At 43.2% G+C, this 14,637-nt stretch overlaps 1 protein-coding gene across 1 annotated transcript in view; it reads right to left on the bottom strand.

The window, feature by feature from the left end:
• The window catches only part of COL11A1 (collagen, type XI, alpha 1), a 362,318-nt gene that overhangs the window by 170,374 nt on the left and 177,307 nt on the right, over positions 1-14,637 (bottom strand). The window contains exons 25-28 of the mRNA XM_015416098.1: positions 8,752-8,805; positions 3,324-3,368; positions 3,180-3,233; positions 3,022-3,066 (exon numbers count right to left, since the gene is read on the bottom strand). Coding sequence (XP_015271584.1) covers positions 3,022-3,066; positions 3,180-3,233; positions 3,324-3,368; positions 8,752-8,805 — 198 coding nt within the window. The remainder of the gene's footprint in view (positions 1-3,021; positions 3,067-3,179; positions 3,234-3,323; positions 3,369-8,751; positions 8,806-14,637) is intronic.

Raw genomic sequence — 14,637 nt, 5'->3', positions numbered from 1 at the left:
ATTGATGAACAAAAACTATTGAGGCAGACTCAGCATGGGTTCTGTAAGGGAAGATCGTGTCTCACTAACCTGTTAGTGTTCTTTGAGGGGGCGAACAAACATGTGGACAAGGGGGACCCAATAGATGTTGTTTACCTTGACTTCCAGAAAGCTTTTTATAAAGATTCTCACCAAAGTGCACATTGATGAACAAAAACTATTGAGGCAGACTCAGCATGGGTTCTGTAAGGGAAGATCGTGTCTCACTAACCTGTTAGTGTTCTTTGAGGGGGCGAACAAACATGTGGACAAGGGGGACTCAATAGATGTTGTTTACCTTGACTTCCAGAAAGCTTTTTATAAAGTTTCTCACCAAAGGCTTCTAAGTGAGCTCAATAGTCATGGGATAAAAAGACAAGTCCTCTTGTGGATCAAAAACTGGCTAATAAATAGGAAACAGAGAGTGAGTATAAATGGGCAATTTTCTCTATGAAGGGTGGTAAGCAGTGGGGTACCGCAGGGATCAGTACTCAGTCCGATGTTTTTTACCTTGTTTATTAATGATTTGGAGTTCAGAGTAAGCAGTGAAGTGGCTAAATTTGTGGATGACATGAAATTGTTCAGGGTGGTGAAAACAAGAGAGGATTGTGAGGCACTCCAAAGGGATCTGTCGAGGATGGGCGAGTGGACGTCAATGTGGCAAATGGGGTCCAATGTGGCCAAGTGCAAAGTGATGCACATTGGGGCCAAAAATCCTAACTATAAATACATGTTGATGGGGAGAGATTGACCAAGAGAAATTAAATGAAAATGTCGAGACAGTGTGTGACTACAATAAAAAAGGCCAACGCTATGCTGGGGATTATTAGGAATGGAAAACAAATCACCCAGTATTATAAGGCCCCTGTATAAATCGACAGTGCAACCTCATTTGGAATACTGTGTACAGTTTTGGTCACCACACCTCAAAAAGGATATTATAGCATTGGAAAAAGTGCAGAAAAGGGCAATTAGAATGATAAAAGGGTTGAAACACTTTCCCTATGACGAAAGGTTAAAGCACTTGGGGCTCTTTAGTTTGTAGAAACAATCAATGAGGGGTGACATGATCAAGGTTTACAAGATTATGCATGGGATAGAGCAGGTAGAGAAAGAGATATTTTTCTCCCTTTCTCATAATACAAGAACTCGTGGGCACTCAATGAAATTGCTGAACAGTTGGGTTAGAATGGATAAACAGGACCTCATCTTTTCTTGCACAACAATTGGAGAAACATCCCAGGGCTGCTGTGCTGATGGAGAGGGCCTGGAGACATTTCTTCAGAAACTGCTATTATAATGGTGTACTACCAGGTGGTTCAGTAGTTGCAACTCAGGGAAGACTGGCCACACAATGACAGGTCAACAGCAGCACTGAAGGCCACTTCTCAGAGACCAGATGCCCCTGGGGGAGGAAAATGTCCTCCTGCTATGATATTTTTTCTCCTTTTGTGCTGGCAGATGCTCCTTCTAACTATCAGAAGAAGGAGATATATAGTCTAATGAAGTTGCTCCAATGGGATGATGTCATATCAGGAGGAAATGACTCTAGCCTCTCAGAAGTTTAGTTTGGAAGTGTCCAGCCCTTGACCCAAGATGTTGACCATAGCTGCCATAGGCAACTAACACCACAAATAAATGATGACACTCAGTGTACCAGCAAGAATGGGAAAATGTTGCTACAGGTGTCCAGATGGGTTGCCAGGTGAATTTTAAATGTTCCATATCTGTTCCATTAATACACCACCCTATTAAACATTGCTAACCTTGTTTGGAGGAGAAAAAGAACAAGAATTCTATTCATTCTCCACCTCTGACATTTCTACACTCAGTCTAACCCACACACCATTGAAGTAAATGACAAAACTCCCACTCAAATTGTTAGAGGGAAATTTCAGCCTAGCCATTTGTTTAAAATGATCAGATCTATCTCCATGAATCACATGGAGAAACCTCAGCACAAACAGGATCTTAAACAGGAAACAGCTCTCACTGGACAGCAGGGCCCTGCGGGATCATCTATCATTAAGCAGGCCCTGCAAAACAGAGCCATCCCGCCTAGGGTTGCCAGCCTCCAGGTGGGGCCTGGGGATCTCCTGCTTTTACAACTCATCTCCAGCTGACAGAGATCAGCCCCCCTGGAGAAAACAGCTGCTTGGAAGGGTGGACTCTATGGCAGTGTACCATGCTGAGGTCCCTCCCCTCCCCAAACCCCACCCTCTCCCGGCTCCACCCCCAAAGTCTCCAGGTATTTTCCAACCCAGACTTGGCAACCCTAGTTCCGCCAGGCCTTTGGGTGAGGCGGCAGGCATCCATCTCAGTTGGCCTCCCTGCTCTACTTCCCAACAGATTTATATGAAATTGTTGCTCCCTGTGTGATTTTATTATTTTAATGTGATTTTATTGTAATGAGTCTCAAACCCCCACTTTGGGGAGGGTGGAATAAAAATCTCAAAATAAATACAAATAAAATAAAAGTTGCAGTGGTGTCCTGATTATTTGCTGCTGTGGGCCGTACTTAAGTATTATGCCTGCTCTGTGCATGCTGAAGATTCTTTATGTTAGTCATAGGCTGGATGGATTGAGTAAATAACATCAGCAGATAGGTGGTATGTGTGAAACAGACATCTGTTTCAAGCTTCACACAGTACGGCATTGGCATAGTGGTAGCTGAATGTCACCATTATTATTTTGGAATATTCCAGTTATTCTTAACCAATGCCAGATTATCAAATAACGGGGACAAGGTTTTGTTTTGTCTTGAAGCCCAGTAATTACTAGGAATTAAATATAATGACTGTAATTTTGGACTGATTCCAGTTTTGTTTTTTGTTTTCCACTGGAGAAGTGATATTCAGATCAAGTGAAGTATTTTATAAATTTCTTGTTCCTACAATTAAAGTCATAGATATTTAGATGGCATCTTGCTTGATTTCATCATTGCTGACCTTCTGTAAGAAAATATAAACAATGGATAAAAATTAAATGCAATTAAAGGGTTACCTTTTCACCTTTTCCACCCTTTAGACCACGGACACCATCTGCACCCTATTAGAAAACAGTGGCAATTATAAAGTTAGCAGATTTTTAAAGAAACAGTTTCATAATAAAAATAAAATTACTAATATTCAGAAGCGAACAAAAATATTCTATATGCATACCTTTACACCACGAGGACCAGGATAACCAATAGGACCTTGAGGACCTGGAGGCCCCTAAAAAATATTACATTACTTTTAAATAATGCACATTCAAATGTCACTTAACAAACATTTATCTTCCAAGTGATCCAAGCATAAACATACCAAGGCACCTTTGTCTCCAGACTGGCCTTCTTTGCCTGGGTGACCCTATTTACAAAACATATAGAGAAAAAACATTTTTGAACAACTCTGTACAGATTTATATGAATTGCATAGAGTTCTACATATAAACAAAAGCAGAATTGTTTTCAAAAACAAATTTGATATTTAAAAACAACAACAAAAGAAATGATGGGCAACTACGTAACATACTTAAACCAATTTAATAGTAATTCCCTCTTCCCAGGGATCCCTGTTGTACAGTTCTGCTAGGGATAGCTGAAGGTTTATTATCAGAATTTTCAGCAATTCACCAAGCTACAGTTTATCGGATTCTTGAGAGAAGCCAAGACAGTGCAAGTGATACAGAACCAATAAAAGATTGTAGAATAAATGTCGGAGTCCAGTAGCACCCTGAAAACATGAAAGTGCTATTGAGCTGCTGTATAATATTGATATTTAAATATAGTTATTGAAGGTCAAAGAAGACGGGGACGGCAAAGGATGAGATGGTTAGACAGTGTCATAGATGCAAAAAACATGAAATTGAGCAAACTTCAGAGGACGGCGGAAGACAGGAAGTCCTGGCATGATCTGGTCCATGGGGTCGCGAAGAGTCGGACTCGATTGTGCGACTGAACAACAACAACAACAACAATATTGATGCAACAGACTAATACAACTCTGAAATTAGAATATGTCCATATCACTAAGCAGAATTGGTTAAAATACAAGGAAAACCGGCCATCATTGAAAACAGGCATAACCTTGTGCAGGAACAAGCTATTCCGTTTCCCACTCAGCCCATATTACTATAGAAACTGCTAAGGCCAGAATAAGACATCTGGGTACAAAAGCAGCAGTCCTGAGCCTTCCCCCCTTTCTCATAATGTAGTAAACGAGTGCCATGATGTCACTGTATTCACTCCTCTTCTTCGCTGGTTGCAACTTGCAATGTGAAGATGTCACATCATGCACTTTGTATTACTAGATGTTGGTGGGGAAGACACAGGGGTGGGTGCAGTTTTTGATGAAGTCGTGTGTCTTTCATAAGATCTAGTTCTGCCCTAAGAAATACATATGATTTCTACAGCATTTAGAAGAAGCCTGCAACATGCCATGTGATGCGGAAATCTCTACAGCATTTTTTAAAAGCTATGGAAAATCAATCAAGAGATTAATCTAATCACTTTGACAGCATTACTTCTCTTCAGTGATTTTCCTTGGGATTGTGAATTGCTATTCATTACTTGAAGCTGCTGTTTTGTTTCAGGTCCAGATCACTTGAGGAAAATAACACAAGAGCATGTAAAGCACTCAACAGTTTCCTAATTCAAAGCATTTTCTCTGGAAGATGCGAATTGATTATTTTTATCTGTCATCGAACATTACGCTAAGCACACCATTAAGGTTATGACACAACAAAATGAAAGCAAACAGTAATGGAAATATTTTATAGCATGTAGAAATCAATAAGTAGAAGGAGGATTCCATTTGAGCTAAATCCACATGCAGCTGAAGTGAAGAATAAATCTTTTGTTCGGTTGTGCGTATAGGTATCTTCAAAGTATTGTTGTTATTATTAGCTTTGTTCTTTTGACTCACAGTGCAATCTTAAACAGAGTTACACCCTTCTAAGCTCATTGACAGCAGTGGATTTAAAAGGGTATAACTGCTTAAAACTGCACTGTAAGCACTTCGCCTCAGAATGTTCTCAGAATGTATCAGTTGAAGTCTCCCATCCTTTTTACTCCCTCATTCTTAAGACAAATGTTGGATTGTGTCGTTTGTCCATCAAATCACCTGCATTCTCGGATGATCTCTAGTCTATTTGATTTCTGCTTGCAAAAATAATAGTAGTATGTTTAGGATATAGTACCAGTTCACCTCAGTGAGCTCTAGGAAGCTTATTTCTGTGAGTGATTGATCAAAGCACAGTTCTCAAAAACACCTTCAAATCCAAACTCCCAGTATTCTTTGAAGGAAGCCATGTGTGGTGGACTGTGCCTTCTAAAACCTGAACAGTCAAACTCAAGAACTTATACTGGAGTGTCTAGCAGCCTCTCATCTCAAAGATTCTAATTCTTTGTGAAAAGCTTAAAACTCTCACTTGCAGGGAACATATTAACTGGAGTTTGTGAATTTACTAAGTTACCTCAAGAATTATTATTGATTCACCTCGGACATTTTACTCCTGATTCCACCTACCCTTTCCCCTCTATGTTGAATAAAATATTTTGTTTGTTTTTGAACTTTCAAAAGCATCTTGTGTGCCACTTTCAGAAGCATAAGTTTAAGAAGGGGATCTTGTCACTTCCCTCATATTCCTGAGCTGAGCCTGTAATGATTCCTTGTTTTGATGTGTGTGTGTTCCTTTAAATGTTAGTTTGACTGAAGTAATGCAAGGAGGTTTGTGTGCTGTGATTGGTTGATGACTGAGTGTGGGAGGAGATGTTCTGAGAGGAATTTCTGTGTGTGTGTGTTTTTATGACAGAGTTCAGTGTTCTGTGTGTCTTTGGAGCATGAAGTGTGGTGAAGTGTGAAAACCTTTAAAGAGAGTCTGTGGGGAGAGAGAATCTATAAGGAAAAGAAACAAGCTGTGTCTAAACTGTGTGATTAGACCAATGTTTTATCTTGTGTGGAAAAGAGTTTAGCTGGTTTGGCTACATATATGAGAAAAAGAGAGAATCTTGTCAGAGTGGAATTTTGGTGTCTGAGAGACTGGTGTGACACCAAGCTTGCTAGTTATATTTTACAAGTTCCTTTTTCCAGAAACCTATTTTGTTCTTATTTCAATAAATCCATTTTTGTTTAAATATCCCAGAATACAGTACAGTACTTCCTCAGGGCCACATAGTCCTCTGAAGTGCCCAGACCCTGGGTTACACTACCAAAGGAGAGAGAGTTCGAATTTTAAATTCCTGGTGGCAGCAGAAACTGCCAAGTTTATATACACAAAGTGTGAATTAAAAGGTAAAACCATTTCCTCTAAAAGCAAGCACGTCACAGAGTATGATTTAAAGGAAACACAGCCCCCCCCCATAGGAAGGACGCCACAGAGGCAGCATCAAAATATAATAACATGACAGGGTGGGACAGCCATAAACCTACAAATAAGAAGAAAATAGATAAAAGGGCTGCTCAGCCAGAAAGGAAGGAAAAATTAAGGGAAAATCCTACATGTGAGAGAGGGAACAGGGCGAGATCACCATACCATGGCAATTTATTTGGTATAAAACTCAAATTATTTTAAAGTGTTTTTGTTTTATCCTGTACTTTTGCTCCTTTCCCTCCCTCCCTTTCTTCCTTAAGAGCCAGTTTGGTGTAGTGGTTAAGTGCACGGACTCTAAGCTGGGAGAGCTGGGTTTGATTCCCCACTCCTCCACTTGCAGCTGCTGGATGACCTTGGGCAAGCCATACTTCTGTCAGAGCTGTTCTCTCAAGGACAATTCTGGAAAGAGCTCTCTCAGCCCCGCCTACCTCACAGGGTGTCTGTTGTGGAGAGGGGAAGGTGAAAGAGTTTGTAAGCCGCTCTGAGACTCTGAGTAAAGGGGAGGGTATAAATCCAATCTCCTCCTCCTCCCTCCCTCCCTTCCTTGGCAGTCTGCTAATCTGAGGACTGTTTAGTAAAGATCATTTTAGGCTGTTGACTGTTGTTTCATGCTGTTTTTATGCTTGCTTTTTAAGGCTTGTTTTTATTGCTAGATTTTATGGATTGTGTATGATGAATTTTATATTGTGGCTTTTATGCTTTTATTGTATAATTTCACTTTGTGAGCCAACACAAGCAGATCTCTGGAGAGGTGATATAGACATTTTCTAAATAATAGAACAGAAATTACAAAAAAACAGAAGGGTTTTTAAATACCATTTAAAGCACAATAGGACTGACTGAGGAGTCAGTTCCAAAGCCACAGCACCAGAATAAAAAAGGCCTGCCATACTCAAAAACGTTGTGGGGGGTACACAAAGTAGCATCTCATATAACACTTGTAACTGACAGCTAGGTTAATGCAGGAAACAATTCCCCAGACAGTAGGTCATTTAAAGCTTTAAAAGTAATCATTAGCACTTTGAATTGAGACCAGAAACAAACTGAAAGCCAATGGGGACCTTTTGACACTGGGGTGATATGTGGATGGTGGTCAGCTGTCACTTTACTATCTGCTGAAGCTTGCCCTTCACTGAAGTTTTTCAACATTTTTTGAAGGCAGTTTCATATGCAACACTCCCCAAAAACATAACCGGGATGTTACCAGAGCATATAGTCCAGGGCAGTGTTCCCTCTAAGCTGAGTTAGTGTGAGCTAGCTCACACTAACTCAGCTTAGAGGGAACATTGGTCCAGGGCTGTATACTCCAACTGGCAGTAGCATTCCAGAGGTCTTTCCCATCCCAGATGCCCAAGACTCTTTTAACGTGAGAGTCTGGCAACTGAACCGGGGACCTGGTAAATGCAAAGACTGCACTCTGTGACTGAGCAATAATGCCTTTCCTATTAGAGTGCCATACCCTCATAGAAGGAGGCACACAGCAGGATGGAGAAAGGACCAGATACAAAGCCAATCATTCAGTCACTTTTTTTTCTGCACTGAAGTGTCATGATTGCTATCGATCCTGTGTGCCAGAAAAGGTTGCCAAGCCACGACACATTCAGGGAAAATTCTGATTTGACAAGTAGTAAAATCACTTCTGCAAGCAAAGGGAAGCATCAGCATCTGTTATAGTTCAACATCTTGATTAATCCAGAACAAGAGTAGCAATTAACACCCTCAAATGTGTGATTACTACACAGACACACACACACACACATGTAGCGACCGAATTTAGTGACTGCTTCATTCATCTGAACAAGCGGGATGTGTGTGGCTCAAGAAAGTATACACCAGAATGTATTTGTTAGGGATGGACATGTCAGAAGACATGTGGTTATGATTAACTGCAATTAGTCACCCATAATTTCATTTTGTTAGTTTGTAATGACAGTTATTTGCCCCAGAAAGTTATGTTTTTAACAGAGCAACCTAAGCAGGTCTACTCACAATCAATGGGGCTTACTCCCAAGAAAAGTATTCTTAGGATTGCACTGTAAATCCCCCAAAGGAATGCAGATGTTTTGCCCACAAGCATAAATCTGTGCTTTAACTGATTTCTCTCCTAATATTTCTATTAAATCCCTTTGAATTTGTACTAGAATAAGGAAGTTATGTATATGAGTGATTTCTACTTCATCGTCACTCCAATCTCTCACCTGTCATTTCGGACAAACTTAAGACTAGAAATATAGAGTTCAAATAATGAAACTAGATATGTTTTATAATTTCTGCTTTCAGTGATGAACTTTTCTTGTTGAAATTCATGACCATGAAACTGCAAAAGTGACTTAACAATAAGAGTAGCAGGGAAATCTAATAGTATATACTTATACTTACAGGAGGGCCATCTGCACCGGGAAGCCCAGCAAGGCCTGACTTGCCCTGTGGTCCCTGAAGGGAGATAAAGGGACATGATTGAGAAACCAATCAACAGATTAGGAATCACAAGTGGCAAATGTCAACAGACAGATTATTATTTATGAACAAAAAGAAAACAAAAGCAGTATGAAAGCAAGAAGATGGTACTCCAAAATGTAGCCGTAGAAAGCTCATCACCTAATTGAATGTTCAGGATTGATTGTCTAGACATTCTCTCAATTCATAACCATTGGAAGAGTTATCCTGATTCATATGATTTTATCACATGCACATTTATTTAATGTAGATTTTGTGTCATACTATACTTGCATGACTAGGAGTGTTAAATGAACACCTGAAATTTGGTGGATGTCAAAATATATATGTGATGCGTAAGAATCTCTGATAAATTTGTGACCGTTTGAAAGCAGGTATGTATTTCTTCAGTTTTCAGACATATGTTAGTGAATGCAGATGATCACCAGTTGCAAATATTCACATGTGACTACTGACATTCACCAAATTTCAGACATTCATTGTGACACATTTCATCAAAGTGGTTAATGTTTAGCTATAGTACCCACACACATAAAATCCAAAAACAAAAGAAACATAAAAACACAGATACAGAAAGCAATAACACTGTTAGGCAGTCTTCTGGAGCAATTTGCAGTTCGGCAGCCTCGGTCTCCCGTAAGTGGCTTCCCCCCGGCATCTGATCGTGCCGGGGAGGAGCTGCGCAGCGGCTCAGGGGATCTATGGGTCACATCTAGGCCTTGCCCATCCTGATGCCACACATCCCTGGGACTTATCATTGGTCCAGGTAATCTATTGTTCTCACCTGAGACCAGCCCCCAGGGCCACCCATTGGTCCGTATTGTTTGCCAATGGCTATATCCCAGCAAACACATGGCCTCAGACGGTGTGTTTTCTGCCATGATGCCAACTGGCAGTCCACCACTGGAACCCTCTGGGTTTTGGGTCACCACCCTTTCTTCATGGACCTCTACACGTCTGGACAGGTAGTATCACCCCATGACCCCTCCATTAGCTATCAATCACCTCTGCTTCCTTGAGTCTGTATATTATGCATGAATGTTTAATTATTGTATGTGTGCGTGTGTATTGTTTGCTTGTGATGAATCTACAGTAAAGGAATCATTTTATATTGAAACTAGCCTCCATGTCTATTTCTGATGCTTCTGGAAGAAGCGGGACCCCTGTATATAAAGGTGTTTGTTCCATTATTGCCTATTGCTATTTTATAATATCTCATATTCCCCAATATTGATAATAACTCAGAGCAATCAGGCTATCAACAGCTTGACTGTTGGAATTGTATGTATTTTAAATTACACATGATTCCCCCTTTGTCTAAAAATCTGTTTGTCTGTATTCTAATATAGAAAAAGGAAGTTAGATGCAGTTGTTCAACCTATGGAGTCAAAATAATTTCACAGAATGAAATATGGAGCTCAAGGCTAGTTGTCTAATGTCTGTGTCAAGGTTTCAGTCTCACTTCTCTCTGTTCTGCTTCACCTTGCCATGCTTTAGGGGGGAGGGAATTCCTGAGGGGAGTGTGTGTGGGTTGAGTGCTTGTCTGTAGTATCCATAATTATTTCTTAAGCTGCACCCCTCAGCCTGTTCTCATGGGATTTGGCCTTGAGGACTCTTTCGCTAGGCTAGTGTAGATAAGACATCGTATATCTGTCAGGGTTGTCACAGATTTGCTAGTGGCTGAATGCTGAAGTATGCATGGGATGTGGGGGTGCATTGGGTTTTACCTATAACCTCTGAATTTCGTGTGCTTTCTTCAGTACTGACAAAGAACCCATTCCTGTAGTAAGCATATCTCTAATAAAGCATCACTGCCAAAAGTGTTGTGCAGAGTGTTTTAACTGGGGATCTGACAGTCTGCCAGCTTGATTTGCCCTTCAACATACAAAAGAAATAATTCTCTGAGCCATTTGTAATTATCACAAGAGAAAATGTAACTTTTGGAAATCAAATATTCCCCCATACAGAGAGCCATACAGTGCTTGCATGCTAATAAATATCCCCTCAGGAGACTAAAGACAGTGGCCCTTGAAATTAAAATGAATGAATACATGAATGAATGAATGAATGAATGCATATAAGTAGAAATGAATGAAATATATGCCTAGAAAAGATTTGTGTCTCCACATTTCCCATCTTATTATTAGCAGAAAAGGGAGAAAAAATAAATAAAACTCAGTGTCTACTTGTAGATGTCCTGAGGACAAGAAGTCCTTAGGCCCGTTCATAAAAGCTTGCTGCAAACATCTCACTAAAATGTAAGTGAGCCACATACGTTATAATGAAAGCCAGAAGAACAAATTAAAATGAGTAACTAATAAGAAGCCTGGAGCGAATTATGTCTTCTGGATGACAAGAAATACATTTTGCTACCTAAATATTCTACTGCTTCTCCTCATAAGATTTACCAGCTGCATTCATTCCAAAAGTCTCACAAATCCTGAGTGTCTTTTTCTTTCCTGTATCACATTCATTTGCTACAAAATGGCGGTGTGGAGTGGAGCCTAGTGCTAGAGGCTCGTCCCTGAAACAACAAACTTAGCAGTTCTTCGCTAGCTGCCAACCCCTATCTGCACCACCTGCACCATAGCGATGCAAGCTCAGAGACCAAAAACTCTCAGACAGATATCTTCCCTGTCCCAGAGGGGGGCTTGGCACAGGGTCTCCCAGTGTCTCACGGCGATTGGAAACGGCCCAACTCTGAGTGCTCCGCGGAGCGGCTCCTCGGACTTTTCAAGCAACTCTCCAGGCAAGTGTGCTGGTGGTAGCCGGGTGAGCTGCTGGGTGAGCGGCAGGGTGAGCGGTGGCCACTGGCTTCTTCTCAGCTCGTTCGCACATTGCAACAACAGCCTTTCTTGTTTCAGCCGGGCGGTACCTTCTCTGTCCTAGCGGGGCGGCTCATCAGACTTGTCGGGTGAGCACATTGACGGTGGAGGGGCAGCTGGTGGCTGCTGGCTTCTCTATCAGCCGGGCGGTACCTTCTCTGTCCTAGCAGGGCGGCTCGTCAAACTTGTCGGGTGAGCACATTGATGGTGGAGGGGCAGCCGGTGGCTGGCTGGCTTCTCTTTGGCCCACTCGCTAGCCACGTTCTGGGACGCCACGGTCACTCTCTGAGACAGTCATGCCTGCCTCTGTGCTCTGTTGTCGGCTGCCCTTGCTGCCCACCTGCTTGCCGCTTGCAGCTGCTGCAGGTGCAATGGCACTGTTTTCCAGCCGGAGGGCTCGGGAGAGGGTCTCCCCCCTTTTCTGGAGACCAGCCTAGCCGTGCAAAACCAACCAGCCGGCAGCAAGATCCCTCAGGGCCTTGGGAGGCAGGAATTACGACCAAGGGCCGCAGGGCACATTGGAGAGGTGACGGGGGAGTCCATGACCGAGGAAGTCTTTCAGGACTTGAAAAAGAGACCTGCCTTATTACAGAGCAGGTAGCAATCAGAGACGCTGCACTGGAGTGCATACGTGGAGTAGAGAAGGTGACAAGCAGCTACCAAACATTAGAACTAGGAGAATGGGATCATAATTAATTTGATGTTGAGGTTAGTTGGGGGTAACTATAGTAGGGTAGCCATTGCTATTGATTAAGGTCTAAATGTGTGTGTAATTAACTAAAGGGAGGAGTAGAGATTTAAAATCATGCCAGATTAAGGTAGAGGAATGAATGTGTATGGAATTAACCAATTAATTACTAGGGACTGTTTCTGAGTGAAATAGCTGTCTAACAAATTGGGGGGTTGGAATATATAGTTAGTGCCAAAGAGCAAAGTGGGATGTTATCACTGGCCGTTATATTTTTACTGACCAGTGTATGAGAGCGATTTTAGCACCAAATTGTTAGAGTATTAGAATTAATTTATGTTAGGATAATATAGGTTTGTTCGAGCCTATCTAGGATGATCACCACGGCAGAGAGAATTGCTATAGTATCCCTACATTGCCACTTACCAAACAACCTATTAGTGGTCTGTGGCTTAGCGAAGACCATTAGTGGCGATGGCTGGCCAAGGGATACCAGTGCTCACGGGGCGGGGAAAGTACAGCAGTGGGACTAGGCATAAATGTAAGGGAAGGGGACTGAGATACAGGAAGGCTCGGTCCCCTTCCAGCCTACGTCCCATCCCAAAGGTAGTTGGCAGTGGGGCTCGGACTGACAACCCCTCTCTGTCATTGGTCTTGTGCAATGCCAGGTCCTTAAATAATAAGACCATAGTCCTTCGTGACTTCCTGCTGGAGCGGGATATGGACCTGGTGTGTGTGACCAAGACCTGGGTGCGTGATGGGGAGACAGTGGCTCTCTCACAGTTGGCTCCTCCCAGGTTCTCGGTCCTTCACCAATCGCGGACTATGGAGTGGGGGGGGAGTGGCCCTGTTCATTCGAGAGGCTTACTACTTCAGGGCGCTCTCGCTGCCAAGGATCACGGGCATTGAGTGTGTCGGCCTGGCGTGGGAAGCCGGGGAGAGTTTGGCGATTTGGCTGGTGTACCAACCGCCTAACGCTCTGGCTGATAGCCTGCCGTTCCTGATGGAGGCCGTATCAGGCTGGGCACTGGAACATCCTAGACTGATAGTCCTGGGTGATTTCAATGTCCATGTCGATGACACGACCTCCACTCAGGCAGCGGACCTGGTGTCGTCCGTGGCGGCACTGGGACTTTCCCAATATGTAACGGCCCCCACTCACCAAGGTGGGCATACGCTCGATCTGATCTTCGCAGTGGAGGTAACAGTGGACCGGGTTACTGCTACGGCAGTCCCATGGTTGGACCACCATGCCCTGGGGGCTCATCTGAATGTCCCGCCCCGACCCTGTTTAGGCGGCAAGCATATTTTAGCTCACCCGCAGAGCCAAATGGACCCAATGCGGCTTCAGATGGCTCTACGTGATCAGATGTCACCTGGCGGCTCACTGGATGAGCTTGTGGAGGACTGGCATAGTTGACTCTCTGCAGCCATCAATGAGATTGCTCCCTGGCGCCCTCTGCGCCCTTGCTCTAGGCTTGCCCTCTGGTATACCTAGGAGTTGTGGCTTGTGAAGTGAGAGCTATGACGACTAGGGAGATTGTGGCGCCGTGCTCGCGACGAAGCTACAAGAACATCCTATAGAACGCTTATGAGATCCTATGAGATGGCAGTCAAAGCCACAAAGAGAGAGTACTTTGCGGCTACAATTGTGTCTGCGAGCTCATGCCCAGCCCAATTGTTTAGAATGATTCAGTCTATAACAACTCTGCCACAGGGCAGGCCAAATGCTAGGGAATTGGACATTGGCTGTGAGGCATTTGTGAGCTATTTCGCAGATAAGGTCTTGTCTCTCTGCCGCATCCTCCCCACCACAGTTGAAACAGTAAGTGAGCTTGGGGCCCCAAGCGCATCTTCGATGTCAGTTTTGGATTACTTTGACCCTCTCAGCCTGGAGGAAATTGACAGACTGCTCTTGACTGTACACCCAACCACTTGCAACCTGGATCCATGCCCTTCCTGGCTTATTAAAGCTGGCCATGAAGAGTTGCAAGGCACCCAAAGGGATATTATCAACAAGTCCCTGTTGGAGGGGCTGTTCCCGAGGGCGCTCAAGGAAGCGATGGTCCGCCCTCTCTTAAAAAAGCCATCTCTGGACCCAGCCGAATTGGCCGGTTTCCAACTTGCCCTATTTGGGCAAGTTAATTGAGAGGGCAGTGGCGTTACAGTTACAGGGCTTCATGGATGACGCTTCCACGCTAGATCCCTTCCAGTCCGGCTTTCGCCCAGGACATGGGATGGAGACAGCACTGGTCGCTCTTACTGACGACCTCCGGAGGCATCTGGATTGGGGCG

This window comes from Gekko japonicus, unplaced genomic scaffold (assembly GCF_001447785.1).
Source record: "Gekko japonicus isolate JY-2015 unplaced genomic scaffold, Gekko_japonicus_V1.1 scaffold303, whole genome shotgun sequence".
NCBI lineage: Eukaryota > Metazoa > Chordata > Lepidosauria > Squamata > Gekkonidae > Gekko > Gekko japonicus.
This window is presented reverse-complemented; position numbering and strand designations above follow the sequence as displayed.